Here is a 27,997-nt window from a genome sequence, read left to right as displayed (position 1 = left end):
CCACATGAGTCAGAGGAGCAAGCAGAGAGCAGCGAGTCGGTTAGCGCTGAGTGCACAGCCACTACAGCAGAGGAGAAAAACGAGAGCCAGCCATTGAACTGCCAATTTAAGGCGAGAGAAACTGACAAAACAGATAATGCTATTGCTAGCTCTGATACGGCATGTTGGGGTCCGATAACTGAGGAGGTGAGGTCGCACTAGGTGAGCAAGTGTCCCCTTATTTGCCAGTAAGACAGTACTTTTTCCGCCTCAGAGAGAATTTAACGAATTACTGAATTTAATGACTCAATCATTTAACTCTCATGTTCACTGAACATGACCTGCTTCGCCAACTGGACTTCACGGACATTAGTAAGGAATTATTTTTTAAGTTTTAAGGCAAGAAAGCATAAGATCTAGCAATGGTAAGTCAAATGTGTCTTTATACTTTGCAATGTTAAGGAGGCTTGAGAGTAGCGCCGACTACACTAAGTTTTTGTCTAATGTCATATCATGCTGTGCTGCCTGAAACATGGTCCCACCGACTACAACTAGCGTTGATTTAATTCGAAACGATGCAGTCGGTAATGAGAGCTAGTGGTAGTACCGACTACCATACTATTTTGCATGCCATAGCTACTACTGTGATGTGAGTGGTAACGCTGTCCACTGTCTATTCGAATGACATTATTGTGTTGGTATTGTATGAGTTTGTGCTTGGGGGGGGGGTTCTCCAAGGGGGCCCCTGAAATGTCAGTAGCCCTGGGCCCCCAAATACCTTAATACGGGCCTGGTAGTAAGTGTTATTTCCTAATTGCTTATGCCTCAAAAGTATAGAAAATGGCTATTATTCCCCACAAACTTTGCTTTTGTGACCAGGACAGTGATATTTTGAAATTTACCTATTTCCAATGAGAAAACTGGCGAATTTGTGTCTTTTCGTTCACATAAAGTCAGAAAAAAACAACACATAAATCCAAATTAACATGTATTTATACTAAAGTAATACAAAAATGACTACAAAAGATTTAGAAGTGAGTAGTTTTTCGAGATTTACGATTATACTGTAAATCACTTTCACGAATCAGCCCCCAAATGTAGTCTCCCAAATGTAGTCTCTCTCGTTATACTGTCCTTCACTGACAGCTCATCCAGGAGCCTCAAAGCCGTGCTGCTCCATAATGGTAACAAGTACCTGTCTCTTCCCCTGGCTCACTCGGTGCACCTCAAAGAGGATTACAACAGCATCAAGACCTTGCTGGACGCCTTGAAGTATGATGAGTACGGCTGGGACCCCCGGAAGGTACTGATGCCACCACTGCACATCAAATTGGGCCTTATGAAACAATTTGTCAGAGCTCTAGATAAGGAGTCGGCAGCCTTCAAGTACCTTCAAGACTTCTTCCCTAAGCTGTCTGAGGCAAAGGTCAAAGCCGGTGTCTTCGTCGGACCACAGATAAAGAAGATCCTGGATGAATTCCCCAAGAAGCTCACTAGTAAGGAGAAAGCGGCTTGGAACAGCTTTGTCGCAGTGGTTCAGGGGCTTCCTGGGCAATCACAAGGCCAAAAACTATGTGGAGCTGGTTGAGACTCTGGTGAAGAACTACGGTACAATGGGCTGTAGGATGTCCCTCAAAGTCCATATCCTTGATGCTCATCTTGATAAATTCAAGGAGATCATGGGAGCGTACTCGGAGGAGCAAGGCGAGCGCTTCCACCAGGATATACTGGACTTTGAACGCCGCTACCAAGGACAGTATAACGAGAACATGATGGGAGACGACATTTGGGGGCTGATTCGTGAAAGTGATTTACAGTATAATCGTAAATCTCGAACAACTACTCACTTCTAAATCTTTTGTAGTCATTTTTGTATTACTTTAGTATAAATACATGTTAATTTGGATTCACATGTTGTTTTTTTCTGACTTTATGTGAACGAAGACACAAATTCGCTCGTTTTCTCATTGGAAATAGGTACATTTCAAAATATCACTGTCCTGGTCACAAAAGCAAAGTTTGTGGGGAATAATAGCCATTTTCTATACTTTTGAGGCATAAGTAATTAGGAAATAACACTTACTACCCAGGAACCAAAAAAAAAAAAAAAAAATTGTTACACGGGTGTTACCTTTTTTCAGTCTAGGCTACATTTGATAAAAACTAAAAAGCAAACTGCACACACATCACGCACCGGTTTTAGAACGAACAGCAAATGTGCTTGGTTTTAATTATGCGCAATTTAAAAAAAAAAAAAAAAGACCCAACGAGTGCTTAAATACAGCGTGCCAGCCAGCGTTATCATCATTCATTAGTCATTCACCCATTGCAATGTTTGCAGTAGAACACGGGACTGGACTTCGAGGCGCAATTACAGCGAACTAAAACGAGCGTGATAACTGGGGATGATCCCGTGGTACGGAGGACTGTACTACACTAGCACGCAAATTAATACCAATTGCAATCGGGCGAGTACAATCTGCCCGAATAATATCCACCCGGTGTCGCTGCTTGTGATTTCATTTACACCTTTTAATATGGGCGACATCCAAACAAATGCATTTGTTTTATGTGTGAATTGACTAATGACAGTTTTGTTTTTCGCTCCGCTTTATGAACATGAGATTGTGCATTTGATTTAAAACAGTGCAATATGTTTGTGTGCAATTCAGCCTGTTTACTTTTGTGTGTCAATTAATTTGCATATGTAACAAAATTAGGAGGTTGTTAGGTTTCTTAATAAATAAATACAATTATTAATAAAATTCAGTGTTCTTAGAGGAAAAATAGCACTCTAGATGATATTTAGAATGTATTTATAGTTTGAATTATTATAATACGCTGAAACAAACTCGTGTTTTGAGCTCCCCCTTCAGGTCCTGTTTGGTAACACGCTTCAATAAAGAGTTTAATCCTGCGCTGCGTATTAAGGTTGGGATCTGATCTCCAATTTGGTTCTTCGTGTTTTTTCGTTGCAATTGGTACTAAATTAGTACGGAGTTGAGGATAATTCTGAGACAGTAGGCTACCATACTAGCCACTCCGCAATTTACTACGCAGCTCCGTGCTAAATTACTAAATTCGCTGCAATTGACCCTGCGGGACTTACCCCCGCGGTTTCAATTGATTTTTTAAGCAATCATTTTGGACAGCCTAGTTTGCCTCACTAGCTCTGTGATTAAACACGCTTTCAAATCACATACATGACGTGGAGACACCGTTACTGTGCAGCTCTGTTACAGCGCGCGTTGCAGTTTTTGCTGACTAAGACAGACAGAAGAAACGCTTCGTTTCAAAGGCAGAGCGCGGTACCTTGTAACAAGAAGGCATGAATCAAATCTCCCTGAGGAATACTGGTAGTAACAGCACATAGTAACAGCGAGAGGAAACACAAAAAAACCGTATCACAAAGAAAGCTGGTGTCTGTCGGGATCTGCCATTAGCACCACATCTGTGTGCAAATACAGAGGGAGTAGGCATTATTCACACACCTGTTGTCTAATAACATGACTGTACACAGGCACAGGGATGGAAATAAGATTCCCATTGCATATCAGTTTGATCCATTCCTGATTTTACTACGAGTTTAATAAGACACACCTGAGCTTGTTACTACACTGTGGCTAATCAAGCTCATATTAAAACCTGGAATGGGTGAAACTGCTATGATATGTATTTTAGAAACAATTGTGAGAGTGGGGGTCTGGGTGAGGTAAATGAGCCACCACAGGGGAAAGGGTAACGCTAAATTCAAATAAAGTAGTAACCAATTTCTAACGTGAGGGTAACGCTTCCATTGTCATGTCATGTTGTGGTACTATGCATACCTATATTGAATATCTTATTGACAATATTACAATTACGAGAAGAAAAAAAAACCCCACAAGGTAGGGATTTCTGAAGTAATATTAGAAACGTGCAGAATCTAATGATACCTGAATACCAACAATAGAGAAAAAGAGGTTTTCAAATTTCTAATTCTGATCTGGTTTAAATTCTGACGTCCAGGTGTCGCTCATCACTCATCACTCATCACTCGTAAGCCATTGTTGACGTGGCAGCTACACGTCACACGCTTATTTGGTGTTTGCTGTAGTTGCACATATTGCTCATGTCCCTGATTGATGGAGACCGGTACATCCAGTTTAACATAAAACCACCAGAAATCAAACAGTGTGATGTCAGTATAGGGTTCTGAAAATTGGGGTTGTCTTGACGAGATAGATTAGCGTCCTCAAATTAAAAAAAAAAAATGACAATTATGATATTTGTTCTGAGAAAGCCAGGATACATTTTTTTCATAATTATTATTTTTTTTTTATTTTAATTTATTTTTTTAATTTGACAAAATACAATGTTCCCATTTAAAGAAATATATAAATATATATATATATATATATATATATATATATATATATATATATATATATAACATTTATTTCTTAGCTGACGCCCTTATTCAGGGTGACTTACAATTGTTACAAGATATCACATTATTTACATACAATTACCCATTTGTACAGTTGGGTTTTTACTGGAGCAATCTAGGTAAAGTACCTTGCTCAAGGGTACAGCAGCAGTGTCCCCCACCTGGGATTGAACCCACGACCCTCTGGTCAAGAGTCCAGAGCCCTAACCACTACTCCACACTGCTGCCCTATAGCTATAGCTATATCTATATATATCTATATATATATATATATATATATATTTATTTATTTATTTATTCCTTAGATATTAGGTACATCGTTTTCAGAATAAAATATATTTATGTAGGATATTTCTTTGCAAAATAAAATTCAGTTATTATTATTATTATTATTATTATTATTATTATTATTATTATTATTATTATTAATATTATCACCATGGAATTTGTTTATAATGGTTGTGTTTATTCATTCATCAAATTATCTCTGACATACCGCTTTTATTTAATATGTAATTTTAACTAAGAGACCACTGTCAAAAAGCACACTCGTTTTCTATGACGTTTATTCTCTTTAATCTCCCTTTGAATCTCCGAAATTCGCCGAAGAATTGGAGATCGCCGGGATTCCGAAGCCTCTTCGGAGGCGGAGTTCAGAACTGTTGGGACGGCCGGCCGTGTCCAGGTCGGCGTTCCGGAAATTGCCGAGTGCGAGAGCGCTGTTTGCCGGAAGATCCGGCCCCGGCTCCGGCCCGGAGCTGCAGCTTCAATATAAACAGTAATGGCGGAGGCAGGAGCAACTGCATCTGTAGAGTCCGGAGGAGGTTGGACTAAGAACGTCACCTGCAGGTAAAACAACACGAAATAACAAGAGTGGAAGAAGCGTTTGATTTCGCCTTTCAAAAAAACATGAAAGGGTTACAACGTCTACGCGTTTAGCGGGTTTGACAATGTTATCGTTTGAAACGCTGGCTTGTGTTTTTAATGTTGTTGTGCCTGCCTGGTACAACTCGGTACTGCCGCCTGGCTGGACCGATATACACACAGGCTAGTGAGCCGTGTTGAGGGAGCCTGTTTGACTAGTATGCCGTGCTAAGCATTGTTAAAATAGTGTCGTTAGTGCAGAACCAGACGCTTTTATCCAAACGGAATAAACGGTGACTGTAGAGTTGTATCTTTTGTGTCAGACGTTTACGACAAACAAAGGTGGTTGATTCATCAAGTCCACTTGTTAACCAGCGTCTCTCATCATTTCTGTACTGTGAACAACGTTTTGTTTTGAGAGGCATGTTTGCTGCCACTTGTCTCCAGGACCTATTCACTGCACTATTATCCCTGTTGAAAATGGGGACGCTTCCTGCCTGTGGTAAATGCATCTGTCTGTCACATTCTGCATCAGTAGTACGCAACTCTGGCGCTTGAGATTAATTCCAGTCCTGGTTTTTATTCCAGCCAGGTCCTAAATTAGTTAATTGCCTCTTAGAAGCTTCAATTAACTACATTAGAACCTGCTTGGAGTAAAAACCTGGACCGGATTACATCTCGAAGGCCAGTTGAGTACCACTACATAAGTGTAACAGAGCTGATTCTGCCTGTTGTAGACGATTCGGAATACATTTGGCTAGAACCGTATAAACTCTCAATTTTATACAAATATGGTTTAACCCTTCAGGTACTGTGCAGTATGTATGTGAACTGGGTTTAGATTCTGGACAAACTGCATGATTCACAGAGTAGAAACTACAAAGGAAGCGGAGTTGAGGGATTGGAAAAACGAGTCCTATGATTTATAATGGAGTTCATCCTGAGAAAATATAGAAGCAGACCATGTTTGTTTGAGAGTGAGGCATCACGTTTGCATTCTCTTCACATTGTGGGCTTTGTTTTGGGGAAGAAAAAATATCCGACCGTCACATTACAGCCCTGATCAATTAACCGCCTCACTAAATAAATGTTAAAAGTAGGCTATGAGAGTAATGGCATTGGCAGCAAATGCAGCTTCCGCGATGGAAACAGAAAGAAAGCTATAGCATCAGCCTTTTGGTGTGTTCCCCGTTGAGAGGCGGGCTGTGTGCGTGTGTCGGTCAGCTGCGGGTAGCAGTGACGTTTCAATAAACCAGTCGAGAAAGCTTTTTTCTTTGTGCAATGTGTTTATATGATGGAGTGCACGCTTGCAGATATTGGCAGCGTGTTGTTGTAGCTTTTGATTGCATTTGAATTAAACAAAGCAAGCTTCATAAACGCAATGCTTACCGGCCGTTTGTTTAAAATCGCAGAAGCAATATTCAAACCAAGCTGCTTATCGGCTGTTGGCAATATCAAGAAAGAGCGCAAAGTACCGTGACAGAGATATTAAGAAAGCAGAACCAGGGAAGCCATCAGTTGCAGGTTACTGTACATTTACCGTTTTGTTTTGTATATATATATTTTTTAAGCTTTGTGTGGAGATGGCTTGTAGCAACACTGTATTGGTAGCCTAATTAATCTTGTTTTAAGTTTGCTGACTTTTAAAGCAAAAAAATGTCCCCATGTTTAAAGCAGGTTGCGTGTTGTTTTTGTTCACTAACCTATTTATGGATGTGTAAATCCAAATCTATAGATGTTAGCAAATATGACTTTCACATATCCGCCTATACCCCAGTCCACAGGGGGTCGGGTATGTGTCATTGTACTGTACTTAATTGCAAAAAAAACTTAACATACAGTAATGCACAGGCTGCACATTGCTCATTTGTAATGTGCAAAAAGTCATTCGTTATTAGAAGTGTTGTAAATCAAACCCTGACGTTGACATTGATTATCGTTTAAATTCTAACGTCAAGTATCGATCATTATTGAGTTAAAATGCTTAAAAAAAAAAAACTTCCCTCACAGTAACTGTTTAAAGGACCAGTAAGGTCTCTTTTTATAGAGCAAGGTATAAAAAACTCATTCAAACAAATAATCCCGATGTTATAAGACAAGTTTGATAAATACGTTGGCATTTAAATATAGCACTCTTCAATTTTCATATTCCTGCCGTCACCAGCCTTTGCCTTGTTTTGTGTAAAATCTGTCAAATTTCCAGTGTAAACATAACGGTAAATTAAGAAAAAAAAAAAATAACCCCACTGTCCAAAGGAGAAAAAAACAAGGTTTGAAAACTACTGTGGAAGGGTGGGGGTATTCACTGACACGGGAGACACAAGATTGCATTTGCAAACACTGCCCAGGTGCCCGGTTTTATTTATTTTCTTTTTGATTTATTATAGCCAGCAGAGGGCGCTGTTGTCTGTGGCTTGTATACCGGCAACGGTAATCAGGACCACAGGTTACCAACATAGGTAATTGCAGACGCACTCACAGGTGCTCAAAAATAATAATGAAAACCAAACGCGAAATGAAAAAGGAAAACAAAACACAGTAATAAAACTGCAAAACAAAGGTGCTGCTTACGCCGTGCCCACACTGCTGCTATGCCGGTCAGCTCGGGTCTCCGTCCTACACTTCGCTGTGCACTATACACTGGGGTGGCCAAGGTTCACTACACACGTCCCCTCGGGTACGTAACCATGTATTTTAATAAATGGTTTATTTAAGGCTGACTGTCTTCCTCAGCCGTGCTTGCCTCATTTTATTCTTCTTGCTTCTACCACTGGCGTTCCTGCCTGGCGTTGGTGTACGCTCGCCTCCTCAGCTAGCGTCACTGGGCTTCCCCTGTCATGGCCACCCGAATACACAACCAAGCGCAGTTCTTATGGGCCGAGCAATCCCCCAAGGCTCTTACGAGGATCTTACGAGGCTGCTGCCCTCTTCCTGCAGAACCACACATGTGCCAGACAGTCAGCACAGACCTCCCCTGTTACAACCACATTAACATTATGGCCTATTCACATGGAAATAATTCAATCTCTGTTAATTTGCTGTTGGTTACAATTTCTGAATGACGTGGCCCAGCTTCTGTTAGTGAAAGCAGCAGTCCCTTCCAGTGTGCTGCGGCTGCAGAGATGCAGTTTAATTAAGTTATGTGTATCGGTCCAGGTTCCTGATGTGAGTATAAGATTTATTGATTGACACTTAACAGAAGCCAATAACCACTCTGGGCTCTCCTCAATGATTGGTAGATGTGTCATCCAGGGCGGGTTTAGTATCCTAAGAGATCACAACTGATATTGTTAACCAAGTGAACATTTTGCGAGTGTCCAAAATGAATAAAAAAAATCTCCAATAATTACTGCAGTGGAACATGCATTATACTAGTGGCAAACTATTTTGTACAACCTGCAGTGTTTCATTGGATCACATACATTGAGCTACGATCCAGCGGCATTTAGACTCTGATAGCAATCAAAAACAAAGCAGGTTGCAGATAGTGCATTGCTTCAAAATGAAAAGGTAAAAAAAGCAACACGTGACAATGTAGTAATGTTTATTATTAGTTTCGCTCAAGACAGATGGCTACAGTTGGGACTGATTTAAAACCAAATATGTATAAAATACGTTAACACAGCAGGTGACTCTTGATCTCTGCATCATCATCCTGTATTTGTTCACAGACACATATTCTCAGTTACTTTTAGAAGCAACAACACAGACTGCATTCTTGACAGTAAGTTAATATATACAGGACCCATTTTTTATTTAATGGAATATTCGATTTCATTAAAATTGTATCGATTTGTTATCGTGGGGTCCCAATCGATAAATAATTTTATTATTATCGTTACAAGCCTAAGTTTTAGATCTTGTTTTAATTAAAAATCAAGGACAGTGTCCAGGGAAGCAGTTTTGTATCAAGCAGGGCTCAGCAGAATGAGCCTTTTTAAAATCCTTTATTAAGATGTTGATGTTTCTGGGTTTAAATTGATGACACTCGATTGTAAATAAATTCATTGTTCACTTTGTAAATGATAGTCTTTGACCAAACTGACTGCTATTTTAGTGATATCAATAAGATACTTGGCCAGACATACTGAGTGTTTTAAGGAGGATTCCTATAATTAATGGTGGGACACCATTACAAACAAACAAGCCCGCACTCAAATCTCACTTGAATGTGACAAGGGGAAACATTAAAAAAAAAAAAAAAGCAGTGACGGAAATATGACTCCCATTGCATAGCAGTCTGATCCATTCCTGGTTTCACTGAGTTTAATATGAAACATCAGAGCTTGTTACCTCCACACTGTGGCTAATCGAGCTTCTATTAAATCCTGGAATGGGTGAAAGTGCTATGCAATGGGAGCCTTATTGCCATTCCTGAAAAGATTCTTTCCCCCAGTTCCCCTCTACTACATTGTAATGTCCCAGTCACATACTGTACATTTCACACGACACAACTTTTTTAAATTGCACTTGCATTCTCTAATTTTTATACAGTAGAATGAATCCCATTGTATGTTACAGTGTTACATGCTGCAGAAGGAGATCTGCTGACTTTTCCGTGATTTTGATCGCTCTACTTGTATTTCAAATGCATAAGCCTGTTTATTTTTCTCAAGGTATTACATGCATGGGGTTTGCAAAGAAGGGAACAACTGCCGCTATTCCCATGACCTCACCACCAGCAAACCAGCCATGATCTGCAAATACTTCCAGAAAGGATGCTGTGCTTACGGTGACCGCTGCAGGTAAGGAGGTGATCTCTCCACAGATCCAGGGCCATTAAAACCCATTTGAGAAAGAGACAAATGAGAGGAGGCCGTGTGACCCATTATTGCTCCTCCGGTTCTTCTATTGGTCCCAGAACTTTGTCCAGTCGGCTGGTACTGTAAACAATCTCAGTGGCTCAGTCAGGGTTTGGATCAGTTTCAATTCATTTTTTTGGATTCTGAAATTAATTTAATTGGCCCAGTCTCTTGTAGTAAATCTGTTGTCTTTATTTATTTTGTTTGTGGGTCTGTTAAGGTGTTTGTAGCTAAAGCTGAAGGAACACAACCACTTGTTCAGAAACACTGGCTTGAAACCTGGTACCGGGAGACCTAGTTTGAGGCAACCTTGCTGTATGAAACCCCAAGTCTCCCCTGGTGTGCGTGAAGTAGCCTGAAGCCTCGTCTCTAGGCTGTCACTGATCTAGCCTGTGTTGTATGTCTGGCCACTAGAAGTGAAGATCAGCTTCTGAACTCGGGTGAAAGCACCTTAAACACAGACAATATCGAAAATCGAAACAAAACATATCGCTGTATTTGAGTAATTGCAATAATAACAACAACCTCTCAAACTGAATCATAAAGGGAAGAAAACCATGTAATGTGAAGCTACCTAATCCTCAAGGTGTAAATGTGACAGTGTAATGTGAAGCTACCTAATCCTCAAGGTGTAAATGTGACAGTGTAATGTGAAGCTACCTAATCCTCAAGGTGTAAATGTGACAGTGTAATGTGACGCTAACTAATCCTCAAGGTGTAAATGTGACAGTATAACGTGAAGCTACCTAATCCTCAAGGTGTAAATGTGACAGTGTAATGTGAAGCTACCTAATCCTCAAGGTGTAAATGTGACAGTATAATGTGAAGCTACCTAATCCTCAGGGTGTAAATGTGACAGTATAATGTGAAGCTACCTACTTGTTAAGGTGTAACTGTGGTTTTAGAAGAGATTGTGGAAACTGCACTGTAATTGGCAGAAGCAGATGTATCATATGGCTCCTGTTTTTCACAGCTGGTTCCTCCATGCAGGGTGCAGTTTGCACTGGTTTTGTGATTTGAAAAACACATCAGTAATGCTGCAAACTAGTCAGGCAGACAGACATTTCTTACCAAAAATAATCGTTTAGAAATCCTCCAGTTTGTGTAGTTTTTATATTTACTGTCTGTCCCGTCTGTTCCGCTGTGAATGGCTGGGGGTCGCTGTCAGTCATATCAGTGGTCCCTTAGTAGGCTACTGTAACATCAGAGTGGGTCATAATATCATTCTGTCTATGAAATGAACAGAATTGAAATATACAGAGGGGGTTCTTAAGCCATTCTCTGTGTCTGCTTGGTTTCTGGTCACAAACTCCTCTACTGACAAAGAAGGCTTCTAAAAAGAGAAATACTGGACAAGTGGCTTATCGTCACGATCGCTGAATGAATCCTTTGGCACCAGCAGTATCTTGCAGAGGGTACAAGCCAGACAGTTTGGGGTGCTTTGACACCTCGGACAGAAAACATTACATCTCATAAATCCAGCCGACGGGGTGAAACAGCGGACCAATTGAGAACAATGGGCCGTCTCGGAACGAGAACAACCAATGGGAAACACTCCACGTGGACTCGGTCACAGCCCAAAATGAACAAACTATCCAATCACAGGGGTGAAGACAGAAGTTACAAAAGCACAAGCGTGATGTTCAAACAGGGCTTCCGACACAAAACCCAAGGCTCTTGACACACAGACAAGTCTCTGAACTGTGACAATCTGAAGAGCCAGCCTGCGAACGGCTTGAACAGAGATAATGTTTTCAGAAACTCTGATATAAGATAACTACTCTAGTGTGTGCCTTGGTGTGGGAGTCCGCTGTGCAAGACGTCTAAAATCCTAAAAGTACTGTAATCAGATCTTTAACTTAGAACATTTGTAGTCGACGGAGATTGAAATATATTCAGTCTTGTATTGGCTAGCTGTGCTGGAGTTTTGCAGTGGAATATCCCAGACATAATCGGATGAAGAGTGCACATGTTGGTGAAGGAATTGCTGTGTCAGTGGAATACCTAAATAGTTAGTGATTCTTGTTTTTGCAAAGACATTTCGTGCCCTGAAGTGGAGACAAAACGCGAGGAAGACAGAAACCGGAATCTGAACTTTCTTTGCCAACAGGAAAGCTTTCGAGCTCCTGTATTGTTGAAGAAATGGATCAGCTGGATGAGGCAGCGCACGTCCATTAAGTATTCAATAAGTAGTGTTTTAATCCTCTTATGAACTTGAGAATAAGCAGACCTTAAAGTTAAAATTAACGTTTTGTTTTAGGTAGAATGTAAGAAAAGTATTATTGCTTTCAATTCATGCTTTGAGTTAATGAATACTGTAGTAATTGTTTGTATGTGATTTATACAAATTGATGTGGGTTTTACAAGGCAATTCATTCTGCGTTTAAGGCTAGAATTTAGCAGTCTTGATAATAGATCATTCTTGATAGATTGTCTGGACGCAAAGAGCGTCTATCTTTCAAGAGTGAGAATTGCCTTCTGAACCAAAACTATATATACGTATAAGACTGATTGATTTAACAATGCTTTGATTATCAGATAGTAATGATAAAGGGGTTTCTCTAAATGAGACGTTTCTCAATGGCATAAAGTCTTATTCTTTTTTTTTTTTTTTTTTTTTAAAGCGTGAAGGTCGATTTCACCCATTCTCTGCTTGAATTGAAAAATAAAGATTGGGAAAATAAAATAAAAAAACTCTCGTAAATTATTTAAAATAAATGTCGATATTAATTGTTGATTTGGCAAAAAACTAAGAATGGAATCCTAGCAAGCCTAGTTGTGACCCAGGGCACATTGTACTGCAGGTATGTGTTTTATTGTGCTCTGATTAGGGTTATACTTATCAGTTACAATAAAGTTGTGCACCAGTGAATTTGTGATAGAGTTGACTTGTTGGTCATTCAGCCGACATGCTTCCAACACTTTCTGTTTTATCTTGCGTAATTCATGCCCATCTGTTTATGCACCTCCCTGTTTTATGATGCAACAAAGACATAATTTCACTTTCCCATGTGTTGAGCTTTACAAAGTTTTATACGATTCACTTTAGTCTGCTGAATTGAGTTTAATTTAGAATGATCCCAATCCAAATAAGAGGTAAGAAAGAATTTGAATGCCCCTTTTAAAAGCGGCCTGGTGATAATGTTGCTTGTCATAATAAGAGGTCATACATTGGTTTTAAAACACTTTTAAAAGAAAATGCTGCTAGTGAGAGGTTACACTTGTTTAGAGTCTTGGTTTAATACTCTGTTTAAAGGGGAGCCAGTAATAACGTTGTGAGCGCTCATACAAGAGAACAAATGGGTTTCAAAGCCTGGATTCACACTTCTTTAAAGGGGGGTGCAGTGGTAATGTTGCTAGATTAGACAGTGGGTTTTAAACCAGAAGCAGGATGTCTTACTCATTAGAGGTGTACTCCTTGGATCAAGGCTTTGACCTGTGTTTGTCTCTGTGTGTGTGTGTTTGTGTGTGTGTCTGTGTCTGTGCGTGTGTGTTTCTGTGTTCGTGTGTGTGTCTCACTCTCTGTGTGTGTGTCTCTATGTGTGCATGCATGTCTTTGCTGCACAGGTACGATCACACCAAACCACCCAAGCAGGATGTCCTGAGCGGTCCCAAGCCGATGATGCCAGCGGAGTGCAGCCTTGCCCCGGACTGCACTCCGGATCTCAAACTCAGTGGGCAGGGCGGGGAGGAGGGGCCGCACTCCTCGAGCTCCGGCGACTGGGTCAACGCGGCCGAGTTTGTGCCGGGCCAGCTGTACTGTGGGCGAGGTGAGTTCACTGCAGCTGCTGGGGTCTGAGAAGGTTAGCTCGCTGTCGGCTTTAGCCAATAAATGTTGGCAACTCCACCACTCAAAAACACTTTTTTATAAAAAGCACAGCAAACTCCTTGTCTCTACAGAACCGTGTGAATGTTTTACTACGGGACACTATTCAGACTTGCTGTAACTACTGTGCAGCTACTGGGAGAAACTGCTTTTAATATTTCTGACAATTGAAAAATGATAAACTGTATTTTACCTTGGAAAGCGTGCGTGTGCAAGACGGTTTATAAGTGTAGGAGGAGGTTTTAAAGCTAGCGTGCCACTTTGAACTGCGTGGGAAAGGTGTTTTGTGTCTTATTGCACATCAAGACCCCCACGGTACTGTGCTGATGATCTGTCACTCGGTTCCCTCGTCCTGACAAGTTTCATTACTCTGTGTTTTTTTCACATAACTGCTCTCCTCTGGCTCTGTACCATACCATGTTGCATGCCCTGTATACAACACAGTATGGAAAGCACGAGGCCTGCTACTTAAACATCAGTGCTGTCATTGGATAGTCTCTACAGTAGTTCAATGCAGATTGTTAGGCTGTGGCTAAAAAATCCTGAAAGCAGGAGAATTTACCACAGGCTTCAGTTTCATTCCAATCCCCTCCCCTGCTTCCACTTCAGGTGACAGTATTAAAGGTCTGGCAGACGTCTTTCAGCGTTCACTTCAAGTGTCTCATTGCAATGGTAGTTTCATGAATAGCTGCAGCTGTGTATTGGATGATGAGTGCTTGATGTTGCTTGTGATTGCACAATCTCCCTGTGAGGTGTGAACCAAGATGATTGCAGCTCTGCAGTTTCTATCTGGGTGAACACTTTTTGAAATGATTTTACAGGCTTGGCGAGCACTCCTTTTAAAGGACCATTGGTAATGTTGCTAGCGGTAGTGAGAGGTAAGAAAATGGATTTGAAAGCCTGAAGTAGCATGCCTTTTAAAGGGGGACCGGTTTTTAAGTGAATATGCAAACTCCAGACTGACTCACTAGCTAGCCACTGATGAACCGGCACTGTATAGTGAGCTGCTTTTCATCAGATGACCATTGATTTCATTGTACAGTATGAAAGATCTGTACCTTCCTGTGCAGACTTCCAGTATTTAAGTGTTGTGTTTTTTCTATGAGCTGTACTCTGTGAAATTAGGATTCTCTTGCACAGTGCTCATCAATAGTCTGGATCAGAAGTAGGCGTGTGGATGCAAAGTACTTTACTGTTTCCTGGGTCTGCAGCGCTAGCCCAGCTGCTACAGAGAGGCAGTGTGGGACTCTCAGAGATGTGGTGTTCTACCACAGACCGGGATGTTGAGATGGCAATTGCAATATACCACATTCAGCGCAGCTCAGAAGGGTTGACCCCCTCGGTCACTGGGGTGGAGAGTGAGGCATCAAGCCCAGACTGTCTCCAGCTCTGAATACAATTGAGCACGGCTGGGTCAAGTGCTGTGAGTAGAAGGCAGCCTGCAAATACTGGGCAGCTGAAATTGATTTGTTTTGCGAACGTAAGCCGTCCCCTGTCCTTTGGTCCTGGAACTGTGAGGGATCCAAACCAAATTGTACTAAAGATGTGCAATAAAAACAAGACATGTGTGCTGTCATTGAAAGTTAGTACATTCAGACCGATGATTGAGTGGCCGTGAACACGCATGTCGAGCATTTTTATTTATTACAGATGCATTCAGAGTCGGTAGCAATATGGAAAGGTATTTTAATTTTATTATTGCACACACATTTTATTTTTATATAGGGGCAGCAGTGTGGAGTAGTGGTTAGGGCTCTGGACTCTTGACCGGAGGGTTGTGGGTTCAATCCCAGGTGGGGACACTGCTGCTGTACCCTTGAGCAAGGTATTTTACCTAGATTGCTCTAGTAAAAACTCAACTGTATAAATGGGTAATTGTATGTAAAAATAATGTGATATCTTGTAATAATTGTAAGTCGTCCTGGATAAGGGCGTCTGCTGAGAAATAAATAATAATAATAATAATAATAATAATAATAATAATAATATAGCCAATAAACCATCTCCTGTCTCCAGTGCCATGCTTTTCAGTGCAGCTCAGTAAATATGTAGGCAGTGCAGAGCGTGTTTCAGGGACCTGCGCTTGGTCCTGGTCTAGTCAGCAAGTTATGCTGCGGTACTTCTAGAGGGGCCTGGAATATACAGTATCTGCACAGACACTGAAAGGATGGTTTCCTGTAGTTGTAAACTTGAAAAATAAATGTCAGTGGAGACATTTTATATTTTGGCTAAACTAGAAAAACAGCGTATCAAATGTTTGTTTTATGCCATTATCCATAGAAGTCGATATGTAGTCATTTGAAAAAATCTGGCTTTATTTTTTTTTTTTTATACACACAGCTATGGCCAATATTTTTGCATCACCACCTAGAATTTTAGGATTAAAAAAAATGTGACAGTTTGAAATATAACTTCGAACACTAGTTGCTATTATGGCTTCTGGTAGACTTTTGCGATATAATGTTGTTGTTTCTTTGGTTACATGATGTTAAATAAAAGATCTAAATTATGTTCATGTAGTTAAAAAAAATAAAATAAAAAAAAGATGTCTTAATCCTACAAGTGTAGGTGATGCAAAGTTTTTGTCCATAGCTGTCCAGTGCTGCTGTATCTGTGCGGTGGTGGTGACTCTGAGTCCTGGCCCTGTGCAGGAGCTCCTCTGTGTGCACAGTCTTCTCCAGGGCTTCTGATAGAGGAGGAGTATGACAAGCAGCAGCTGCAGCAGCTGGCGGACAAGGAGCTGAAGAAGCAGCTGTGCCCGTATGCAGCGCTCGGAGAGTGTCGCTACGGGCTCAACTGTGCCTATCTCCACGGCGACGTGTGTGACATGTGTGGGCTGCAGGTGCTCCACCCCTCCGACACCACGCAGCGGTCCCAGCACATCAAGGTGAGCCCAGCCCAGCGACAAGCTGTACAGTGGAGCTCAACTGTGGTCCTCCACAAACCACAAGAGACAAGGTCCAGGGATGGACATATGACTCTTATTGCACAGCATTTTCACCCATTCCAGGTTATAATACCAGCTTGATTAGCCACAGTGTGTATAGGTAGGGGTCTACTTAAATCGTGGTAAATTTACGTCTTTATCACAGGTATATTGCGGAATAAAATTAGGATTTCGCGGACATGTTTAAACGTTAAATAAACCTAAGTAGACAGTATTTCATGACACTATAAAGCCTAAAAATAGTGATACTTGCTTCCTTACTAAAACTGAGTGCTGTCATTTGTTAAAGGCGAGTATGCAGCATCCCCCTGCAGTTGACTTGCCCATACATTGAGACTGCACGTCTGCATCCACTGAATTGGTTGGAAGTTAAGGCAAAGCTTTGCCAAGTTATACAGATGTGGAAATAGATTAGAAACAGCCCAAAAACTCGGTTACACAAGGGCATCTGGCATACTTTATTAAAGTCAATGTATGCAGCACGTTCGGTGTCATGTTACTTGTTCCATCCAATCATTTATTTTATTAGTACCGAGTCAAAACAAAGAAGACGTGGCTATTCGGGTCTAAAATTCCAACTGTAAGCAGCAGGTTGAAGCGAAGTGGCTGTGCTGGATCGTTTTAGTACTGATTTAACTTGCAGACAGGAATACTTCTTGTCTGGGCTGACTTTCCAGTTTGGTTTCTGAAAGCTGATTATTTTACGTTCTGTTCAGCAGCCTCTGTAGTAGCCTTTTGTTTCATGTGTGATTCTGAAGCTAAATAGCGATCGATCGTTTTTTCTCCAAATACACATTAAGATATGGAAAACAATTACCTCAGTCTGCATGTAGTTCTTTGGAAAATATCTTGAAACAATCATCAGCCGAAATATACTTTGCTTTTTTTGTCGTCCATTTCTACTATTTTCCCTCCAATGCTGAAAACTAGATTTTAACAACCTAAATCAAACAATGCAACACCTTTGTCCCACCCCCTACTGCACAGTACAGATCACATAAAAGCAGTAAAGACGCAGATAGGCTGATTAAAACTTTGTCATTTGAATAGTAAACAAGAACGTTAACTGCTTTGGAGAATTTATTTTGTAAATGTTACTTGTGGACATTTTCTGTTTGTTTGTTTTTTGCTTAAGTGCAATGCACACAGGACGGCGAAGGAATAAAAAAGGGCTATCTGCAGAAGGAAGATACGTAGTTTGCCTCATTTGCATTGTGCAGTAGTTCATTTAAACAAGTTTTCTTTTTTTTCCTCTCCGTACTTGTTTGTATGCATTGGCCCCAAAGAGGTGAATTTCGCAGTGACCCCTCAATTTCACGATTTCCGCGAAATCGCGATTTAGGTAGGTCCCTATGTATAGGTAACAAACTCAGGTGTGTTAAAAACTAGTAAAACCCGGAATGGTTCAAACCTCTATACAATGGGAGTCTTATTTCCATCCCTGGGGTGACCTGTGCATATGATCTTATATAGCAGGTTGGATCGGGAGGGGAGTGGGGATTACGGATTGGAGAATTAGTCGGGGTACGTTGAATTTATCCAAGATAAAGCTTGTGAATACTAATCTGAGTTGGGATTATCAATAATCCTGCTCTTCTCAATGAGATTGTTAAAATCCACAGAGTAGACAGGACCCTGTTTTAATGTCTCATACTGCAGTGCAGTCCTTTCTAAAAGTTTACCATGGTATTTTTGCTGTTGTACCGTGCTTTTCCCTTTGATAAACTGCCTTTACAGTACTTTACCCTGGTTTGCCACGTTTATTATTTACCATATTGCTCTATGCTTTACAATGCTTGCCAATGTTTTAAGTATGCTTTTACACTTCGCAATGCCTTTACTAAGAGTTGGTTTATTTTTTTTAATATGCTTTACCATATCTGTCTGTGCTTTACCATGCTTGTCTATTCTTTACAATGCGTGCCTGTGCTTTACCATGCTTGTCTATTCTTTACAATGCGTGCCTGTGCTTTACCATGCTTGTCTATTCTTTACAATGCGTGCCTGTGCTTTACCATGCTTGTCTATTCTTTACAATGCGTGCCTGTGCTTTACCATATTTCTCTATTCTTTACAATGCTTGCCTGTCCTTTACCTTATTTCTCTATTCTTTACAATGCTTCCCTATGCTTTACCATATTTCTCTATTCTTTACCATACTTGACTCTGCTTTACCATGCTTCCCCATTCTTTTCTCCGGGCATGCCCCCTGTTCTGTACTGTTCTGACCTGTATCTCTGGTGCTGGCTGATCTTTCTTTCTTTCTTTCTTTCTCTCTCTCTCTCTTCTCTTGGCAGGCGTGCATCGAGGCTCATAAGAAGGACATGGAGCTGTCGTTTGCGATCCAGCGCAGTAAGGACATGCTGTGTGGGATCTGCATGGAGGTGGTGTATGAGAAGGCCAACCACTGCGAGCGGCGCTTCGGCATCCTGTCCAAGTGCAGCCACTGCTACTGTGTCAAGTGCATTCGCAAGTGGAGGAACGCCAAGAACTTTGAGAGCAAGATCATCAAGTGAGGGCCTGGAGTCTACTGCAGCTGCTTTCTTCATGCTTTTCCCATAGTTAGACTGCATTTATCATGCTTACCCTGGTTTGCTTGGTTTTTTTCATACCATACCTTGATGGTCTTTACAGTGATTGTGTGCGTTACCATACTCACTGTGCTTTACACTTTGCTATGATCAGAACTTAAATTCTGGCCTCTATACACAATGAAGAGAGAACTGATCTGTGTAAATGTAGGCTTAAAAAAATAATCAGCCGTTTTATTAGCGAGTTTGGCAAGTCCTGTGAAGCGCCCTGGAATGCTTGTACATAAAGGAAATCGGTCCTGTACCGATTCACACAGCTGTGGTGTTCCCCTGACTTCCACAGGTTGTAGTAAATCTCCTCCACGAGGCTGATCAGTTAATGACGCTGACGTCAGCAGAAGACCTTCCCCACTGCAGAGCTTGCTGTTTAGTTGAATGGTGAGGTGTTAGACTACAGAGCTTGCTGTTTAGTTGAATGGTGAGGCATCATTACAAGGCACTGGAGTGTTTTGCACATATGGATAGAGGCTACTTGATTGCACATATTTTTTTTTGTGTAAATTTTGCTTCAACACCCCTGAACTAAGCAGTTTTTAAAAAGCCTGTATCACTTGTATATTGTATGAGTAAAACCTTAATTAAGGAAAACAAACTGAGCCAACCTTTGTCTAGGACAGAGTGACCTACTTTTTCACGACTACTCTGGTAATGAATGATTGAATGAAGCTTGTGTTGAAGCTTGCTGTTAGTATTTAAGGAAATAAACCCTAAATAAGCAAATAACATTTTAACATCACAAAGACTTAACTACAAAGTAAAATTAAAAAAACAAAAAAAAACACGTACACATCAAAGTATATATTGAAATGTTTATATTTCTGGTTGTAATTAAAGTTGCTAGTGAAGATCTAACTTTAAACATATGGAACACATTTTTGGATAGTGTAATGTTTTTAGAATAGTGTGTTTCTTAAAGGTTCATTTAACAACATCAAAAAACAAGTAACTTTGCCCCAAATTATATGGCTTAAAAAAAAAATAATTAAAAAGAGACGAACATCACCCACTGTACAGTGCGAAAGCGAGTTGTGCTTACAGTTGAAACAAAGTTGGAAATACTTTCACCTCTGGAAAAGGTAATTACCAGGGATACAATAGCACAATATCTTGGAATTGTAAACAGTACTGTGACTGATATTGAAGTCCGCCTCAGATTTAAAAGTTTGCGGTCTTTGATAGTAGGGCAGTGTGGAGTAGTGGTTAGGGCTCTGGACTCTTGACCGGAGGGTCGTGGGTTCAATCCCTGGTAGGCAAGGTACTTTACCTAGATTGCTCCAGTAAAAAAAAAAAAACTGTATAAATGGGTAATTGTATGTAAAAAATAATGTGATATCTTGTAACAATTGTAAGTCGCCCTGGATAAGGGTGTCTGCTAAGAAATAAATAATAATTAAATAATAATAGTAGGGGTGGGATTTTTTGAGGGATGTTGCTTGAGACGAGTACTCGAATCAAACGCCACTCTCCTCTACATACTGTACTTGTGTACATAAACCTCTCAAACATTGCCACAAGTCAAATTAACACACAATAAAGTACTATATTAAGTCATTAAAATAATGTTTGCCTTCTTGTGCAGTTAATTATATACGGTCAAGTATTACTTAATAACGTAAAGTATTCAAATTCACATGTCCACACAACTTTACATTAAATTGTAAAAAGAGATGCCTGGCCTACCTGTTTTTTTTTTATTATTTTTTTTTTTTTTTAATTTAGTCGTTGCCAATTAGTTTTTATTATTTTCTCCCCAATTTGAAATGCCGAATTATTTTTTAGGCTCAGCTCACCGCTACCACCTCTGCGCTGACTCGGGAGGGGCAAAGATAAACACACGCTGTCCTCCGAAGCATGTGCCGTCAGCCGCCCGCTTCTTTACACTCTGCAGACTCGCCGTGCAGCCGCCTTAGAGCTACAGCGTCGGAGGACAACGCAGCGTTGGGCAGCTTACAGGCAAGCCCGCAGGCGCCCGGCTAGACTACAGGGGTCGCTGGTGCGCAGTGAGCCGAGGACACCCTGGCCAACCTAACCCTCCCTCCCCCCGGACGACGCTTGGCCAATTGAGCGTGGCCCCCTGGAGCTCCCATCCACGGTCGGCTTGGAATAGCCTGGACTCGAACCGGCGATGTCCAGGCTATAGAGCGCATCCTGCACTCTAGCGAGTGCTTTTACTGGATGCGCCACTCGGGAGCCCTTGGCCTACCTGACTACTATGGGAAGATTGGGGAATGGGGTTCACGAGTCTGTGGTAACTGCAACTTTTTCTCCCCTTTTGAAAGTTTTGTATGAACAGCTGCAGCAAGATTTTCTTAAGTTTTTTCTAGACTAGCTGTTATTGTTTTATGGGTTGGCACAGTATTGAGATAATCTTGCATGCATTCACGATTCACACGCACTGTCCTCGGAGGGGTTAACGTTGTCACGCCCAATGTTCGGCCAAATCTATAGCAAATTTTGTTATGGATGTTTTGCTTTTTACTGCTCCATCCACAGTAATTCTGAATGTGAAGCACTGAACTTTGTGTTTTTGTGGTACAGCAATTTTGTTTGGCATAATTGGGCAGCAGTGTGGAGTAGTGGTTAGGGCTCTGGACTCTTGACCGGAGGGTTGTGGGTTCAATCCTTGGTGGGGACACTGCTGCTGTACCCTTGAGCAAGGTACTTTACCTAGATTGCTCCAGTAAAAACCCAACTGTATAAATGGGTAATTGTATGTAAAAATAATGTAATATCTTGTAACAATTGTAAGTCGCTCTGGATAAGGGCGTCGGCTAAGAAATAAATAATAATAATAATAATAATAATAATAAAAAATAATTATTTACATACCATGGTTTTCTCATTCGGTTTCTCAAAATACTTCCAAACGTGGCTTCCTTTGTTTAGAGATGCCATTTTAAATATAGAACAAACTCAGAAAAAAACGCTGGTCATTAACATTATTTAACCCCGCCATGGAATTGATACCATACCACGCCTACTACAGGCATAAACTACAGGCATAAACACACACACACAGTGCACCAATGAAGCGCCAGATCGACGGAGAATAAAACCCGCCCCAGTGTCAATCTTTCTGTTGCACCAATTAAAAAAGTTACATGGAGGCAATTGCCAAACCCCTTCCTTTTTATAATAGCTGCCCTTACTGTGGCACTAGAGCAGTCTGATACGCGACGGACCACTGATGATAAATTACTAAAATTAATGCTTAAATATGCGTTTGGTGATGTTTGTCACATGACCGGTTATACGCCTAGCATATTATTAAACATTTTACCACTTCTTTAGAGTTTAAACGTTTAAAATTCTCATCCCTATCATTTATGACTTGCTGTTTTGCGTCCGTCAGGTGGACTGCTTTTCGTGGTGTTATCCTTTGTGTGGGGGTGTGCATGAAATACAGCTACCATGAGTTTATTGTCTTAATTCTTTCAAATCTTAAAAGGAGTTTGCAAAGTTAACCCTAACCAATACTTTAAGCGCAGCACAGAAACCAGGACCAGAGGACACCGCTGGAAATAAGTGGAGATATAGGACAGAGGGTAGGAGACGCTTCTTCACACAGAGTGGGCAGGGTATGGAATGGGTTGCCTAGCCATGTTGTTGATGCTGATTTATGCGGTCCTTTTGAAACCTGACTTGACAAGGTTTTGACGTCCATCAGCTACTGGGAAGTGGACGGCGCTGATGGGCTGACTGGTCTCTTGTTTATACGTTTTCCTATGTTACGAATGTAAAACTTGAAGCGGCTGAATGCCACGAGTCTCCCTCTGGTGTTGTGGAAGAGTAACTTCTGCGCTATGTGGACTGCAGCACAAGAAAATCAATGCTTGTGTGCTAACAAGGTCTTATTGAAAATATTATCATGGCATTTAAAAGGCTGCAGATCTGCACTACTGACAAATTAAAAGCTGTTAGATGCTGTTTAACATTGTGGTTTTCATTCGTTTCACTTGTTTGTCTGCACTTGCGCACGTGCCCTTTATCTTGAGAGCTGCTGATCTGATTTTAATTAACTTGGTAAGGACTTTCTTTAACAAGGTTTGTGTGTACTACACATTGCATCTCATGAACAAATAGTATTTTGTGTTAAACCATTTGTAATTCTGAAGCCAAATATAAATTCCTATTTCAAAAAACATTGAGCTATTTTCTAGGATTTTCTTGTGTATTGTTGAGAAATATAACGGTGCAGTAAGGCTGCAGACAGTAGTCGGGAGTCTGAGCAACCCGTTACACACATTGTTCCTTCCCTTATAGCTCCATGAACAACTCCTAACAGTCAACCTACAGACTTGGGTGAGACTTATTCCAGTGGGATCAGTTCAGAGCAGATTTATCAGGGGCCTGATTGTTCAATCTCCTGGCACCTGCTGATTTCAATAATATACCTAAACAAGGGGAGTTCTGAACCCCAGAACTGGGTGCAGCAGCAGCAGCAGGGCTAGTGTGAGTTTCTAATCCTGTTTTGAGTCTCCAGTCGCAGCGGGTGGCTTACTGTTTGTGACGTCTTGTTTGTTAATTTGTTTGCCTTTGTTTTGTTCCTCTTTTACGGATAGGTCCTGTCCCGAGTGCCGCATCACGTCGAATTTCATCATCCCGAGCGAGTACTGGGTGGAGGACAAAGAGGAGAAAAAGAAGCTGATCAGGAAGTACAAGGATGCAATGAGGTATCTATCAATGGGTGTGGCTCTGGATGCAATGAGGGATCTATCAATGAGCCTGGCTTTGGGAGAAGAGGCTGGGTTCATTAAAGAAGCAATAAAATAGCGAGGTGGATTCGCCTGTATATGTCGTATCACCGAAATCCCGACATACTGTAGCTACCAACCTAATTGTCCCTTAATGATGAATAAAGGCAAACATACTATTGTTGCCATGCATACTTGCATTTTAGTTTTCAGGAATTCAAGATGTTAATAACAGGGCTGAAAGGCTGACTTGAAATTGTATACCAGGGAAACACCTGGAGCCATGTCTGCTACCTACACAAGGTAGTGTCAGGTTACTGATGCACTTCGGTAAAGAGGAAGTCATTGAGAAGGATGGCCTTCCAGTGTGTGAGTATTGTGAACATCATTTTGAGTGTTGTTTTATATTCAGTATTGCATTTTCCAGTTGTGTAGCAGCGTATATGTTAGTGTTGCACAAAACAATTTGAATTTTCAGATTGAAACTCCACTGAAATGAGGTGCTGACGATCAGGAGGGGCTAATGTACCATTCAAAATAAAACAAGTGAAGAAACAGCTGCTTGGATTTGATGATCGCTGCCTTTCTTCGACTTTGGAGAACAGCGATCCACACAAACCCAAGCAGCTGTTTCTTCACTTCTTTCACTTGGAATGGTAAGTCAGCCCGATCAACACCAATGACCCTCACCTGTGGAGAAATTATCCGAAGTAATGGATTTGTGCAGCTCGAATATAAATATCTGTCTTGATGCCTCTCGTATGGTTACTCCGCTGCCATTAAGCTAAGTACCCGTGTCTCTGCTGAGCTGCTGTACGCCTTGTCTTCGCAGCAGCAAGCCCTGCCGCTATTTCGACGCGGGCTGTGGGACCTGCCCCTTTGGAGGGAACTGTTTCTACAAACATGCTTTCCCTGACGGGCGCCTGGAGGAGCCGCAGTCTCAGAGACGGCAGCAAGGATCCGTGGGGAGGCACCGGGTACGAGAGGGGGGAGGGGACACAGTCGCTTTAAAGCCTTTTCTTGCACCCCATGAAGGTTCTTTCTTTCTTTCTTTCTTTCTTTCTTTCTTTCTTTCTTTCTTAAATGCTCAAGGTTGTTTCCACTGGCTGTAGCATAGGTAGCCATCATTTATTACACAGCCCAGCAATCATGTTGCTCTGTCCCACCCCTTTGTGAAGTCACTGCGATTCTACTGATTTCTCATGGTTAGTCCTGAATAGTTTAGAAAGACCAGCTATCATACAGCACAGCTCAAAAACATTATTTTGGTAACCACACAACAGGAAGGAACTGCTTTACTTAATATTATCTGCTATACTTAATATTATTTTGCTTCCGAAGCGTTACTTAAATGAAAGGATCAGGTAGCAGCCCCTGGTAACCATGGGAGTGACTGCACTTAGTCAAGTTAACGTCCATGCTGCCTGTACGTAAGTATTCCTGTGGTCTTGATATATCGAATCTTTGAATACTTGCTTCATTTCTGTTAATGTGGAAGATTTGAGGAGCTCCAGCCTTCCACGGTAGTAAAAAGACAACATGGAAGAAATAGAAATGTTCTCAGTTCAGCAGGAGCAGTAGCCTCGCACTTCACCATGTCTCTTATCACAGCAGTGACCAGCCTCTCCTCCTTGCAGACTCCGAGACGGACGCCGCTGTGGGATTTGTTCGAGGGAGAGAGTAACGACTCGTTCGATAACGAGGAGGAGGAGGTCGTGACCTTTGAACTGGGGGAGATGCTGCTCATGCTGCTGGCCTCTGGCACGGACGATGAGTTGAGCGACTCGGAGGATGAGTGGGGTCTGTTTCATGAAGGGTTGGATGATTACTATGAGGTTTACCTATAGCCCTCCCCGCGGTACCGAGTCTCTCTGTCTCTGTGTGCGTGTGCCTGCTGGACATCATCTTCACCCCCGTGTGTGGCAGTGCCTTTCCGGGCAGGCCATTGGAAATAAATACATAAATAAATAAGCTAGGTAAAAAGAAAAAGGGGTTATAGAATAGTCCTGTCTGTACTGTGAGTCTGTCGGTGTCCAGTTTCATTAAATAAGGAGACAGTTAAAGAAGTTTAAAATGTAGAAACGTGAGTAAACGTTGTGTAATGTCATGGGCGTGGAGGCGGCTTGTGTGTGGTCTACCCAGGTGTCCTGCAGATGTTCTGAGGACATGGTTCTGCGATGGGGTGGAGCACAGTTACACGACAGCAACACAGAGGACTCATGAGCAAATACGTGGTTCAAATATCACTTTAAACACACAGACACTTTTAAACTTTGCCTGGATAAGTTTGGGTGCACACTTATCACGTTTTTAAACGGGTACACTTATCGCGTTTTTAAACAGGTACACTTATCACGTTTTTAAACGGGTACACTTATCGCGTTTTTAAACAGGTACACTTATCACGTTTTTAAACGGGTACACTTATCACGTTTTTAAACGGGTACACTTATCACGTTTTTAAACGGGTACACTTATCGCGTTTTTAAATGGGTACACTTATCGCGTTTTTAAATGGGTACACTTATCACGTTTTTAAATGGGTACACTTATCACGTTTTTAAACAGGTACACTTATCACGTTTTTAAACGGGTACACTTATTGTGTTTTTAAACGGGTACACTTATCGCGTTTTTAAACGGGTACACTTATCACGTTTTTAAACGGGTCTTGGAGCACATTTCTTTATATTTTTGTTTAATTCTTTACGTATGTTAAGTCAAGTATAATTCTGAGCTGTGAAAGCATTCGATGCAGCACACCTGTGGTATATAATAACAAGTCTCTGCCCAGCACTGAATCAGTTACTTTAATTACTTTGTAATAGTGCATCTCAGAACCACACCACGGAATTGGAAGCTTCTTACTTGAACCCTTTCAGTCCTGGAGGGACCTCAAGGTCCTGCCTGATCTTCGCGCCGTATGTTAACACACGCTGTCTGAGGTTGTGTAGAAATATATATATTAAAAGTGCCCTGTTCTCATGCATACTCAATAAAGGAGTTTATGCTTCAGCTTGACACAATTCAGGACTGAAAGGGTTAAACGCCGGTATGTTGTAATAAAAGGGAGCTTGTTTCTAAGACTAGCTACCACTACGAAGACTAGTCTTGTATAGCTGAGGCACTGTGCCCTCCCCAATGTTACTTTGTGTGCAAGCTACGTTATGAAATATGGATATTTATACAGTATGTGCTGTTTTTTAATGCACTAAGCCATTAAACAAAAAAAAAAAAAAAAAAAAAAAAAAAAAAAACACTAATCTATGACAATTTCTGGGTTATATTTCCCATCTTTGATGCAGCTGGTGTGTTTTTCATTGTAGGCATTGTAAATAAATTGTGCACCTCTATGCAGTGTTTTGTTCAATCATTTACTGGAAGCAAGCTAAACCGTCTGCCAGGTTTCTGAATGCAGTGTAACAGGGAGTGCGTCAATAAGGCAAGGGATTGCTGTGTTTATTTAAGTATATAGCAATGGGTGAAGTCCATAATAACTGAAAAAAATATAGCCTTAACAATAATCTCTATCTCATCATCATCATCTTCAGCCTTTTTCAATCCGCTGCTGGATGAAGGTCTCCCCAAGATTCTTTCATAAAAGCCTGTCTGCTGCGTCCCTCATCCACGTTGCTTCGGTGTGTTTCCTAATTTCATCCTGCCATCTTCCTGGAGGTCTTCTTGGTCGCTTTATATCTCTTGGTTAGCTGAGAAACTCTGACATGGACAGCAGCCTGGGATGCCTTGCATGAAAGGCACTGTAGAAGGTTATTGTATGGTAATAATGGGTTCCCTTCATGAAATATTTAATAGCAGAAGATATTGTGGATCAGTGAGCTTCAGTACAGAGTTTCTGGGATGATGT

General features: G+C 41.2%; 1 protein-coding gene and 1 long non-coding RNA gene across 2 annotated transcripts; both read left to right on the top strand.

Moving 5' to 3' along the window:
* Nucleotides 1–5,015: 5,015 nt before the first annotated feature.
* Nucleotides 5,016–26,135, top strand: LOC117415998 (probable E3 ubiquitin-protein ligase makorin-1). Its single transcript, XM_059026899.1, has 8 exons — nt 5,016–5,257; nt 9,889–10,017; nt 13,642–13,844; nt 16,552–16,787; nt 19,145–19,359; nt 24,001–24,111; nt 24,965–25,109; nt 25,770–26,135. The coding sequence occupies exons 1-8, from the start codon at nt 5,190–5,192 to the stop codon at nt 25,977–25,979; spliced, it is 1,317 nt and encodes a 438-aa protein (XP_058882882.1). The 5' UTR covers nt 5,016–5,189; the 3' UTR covers nt 25,980–26,135.
* On the top strand, nt 19,366–20,232 carry LOC131737505 (uncharacterized). The gene is made up of 2 exons (XR_009329150.1): nt 19,366–19,821; nt 19,862–20,232. It is a non-coding gene; the product is annotated as an uncharacterized LOC131737505 (long non-coding RNA).
* Nucleotides 26,136–27,997: the final 1,862 nt, after the last annotated feature.

Source organism: Acipenser ruthenus, chromosome 7, assembly GCF_902713425.1.
Source record: "Acipenser ruthenus chromosome 7, fAciRut3.2 maternal haplotype, whole genome shotgun sequence".
Taxonomy (NCBI): domain Eukaryota; kingdom Metazoa; phylum Chordata; class Actinopteri; order Acipenseriformes; family Acipenseridae; genus Acipenser; species Acipenser ruthenus.
The sequence above is the reverse complement of the archived record's forward strand: the minus strand, read 5'-3'. Positions and strand labels throughout refer to the sequence as shown.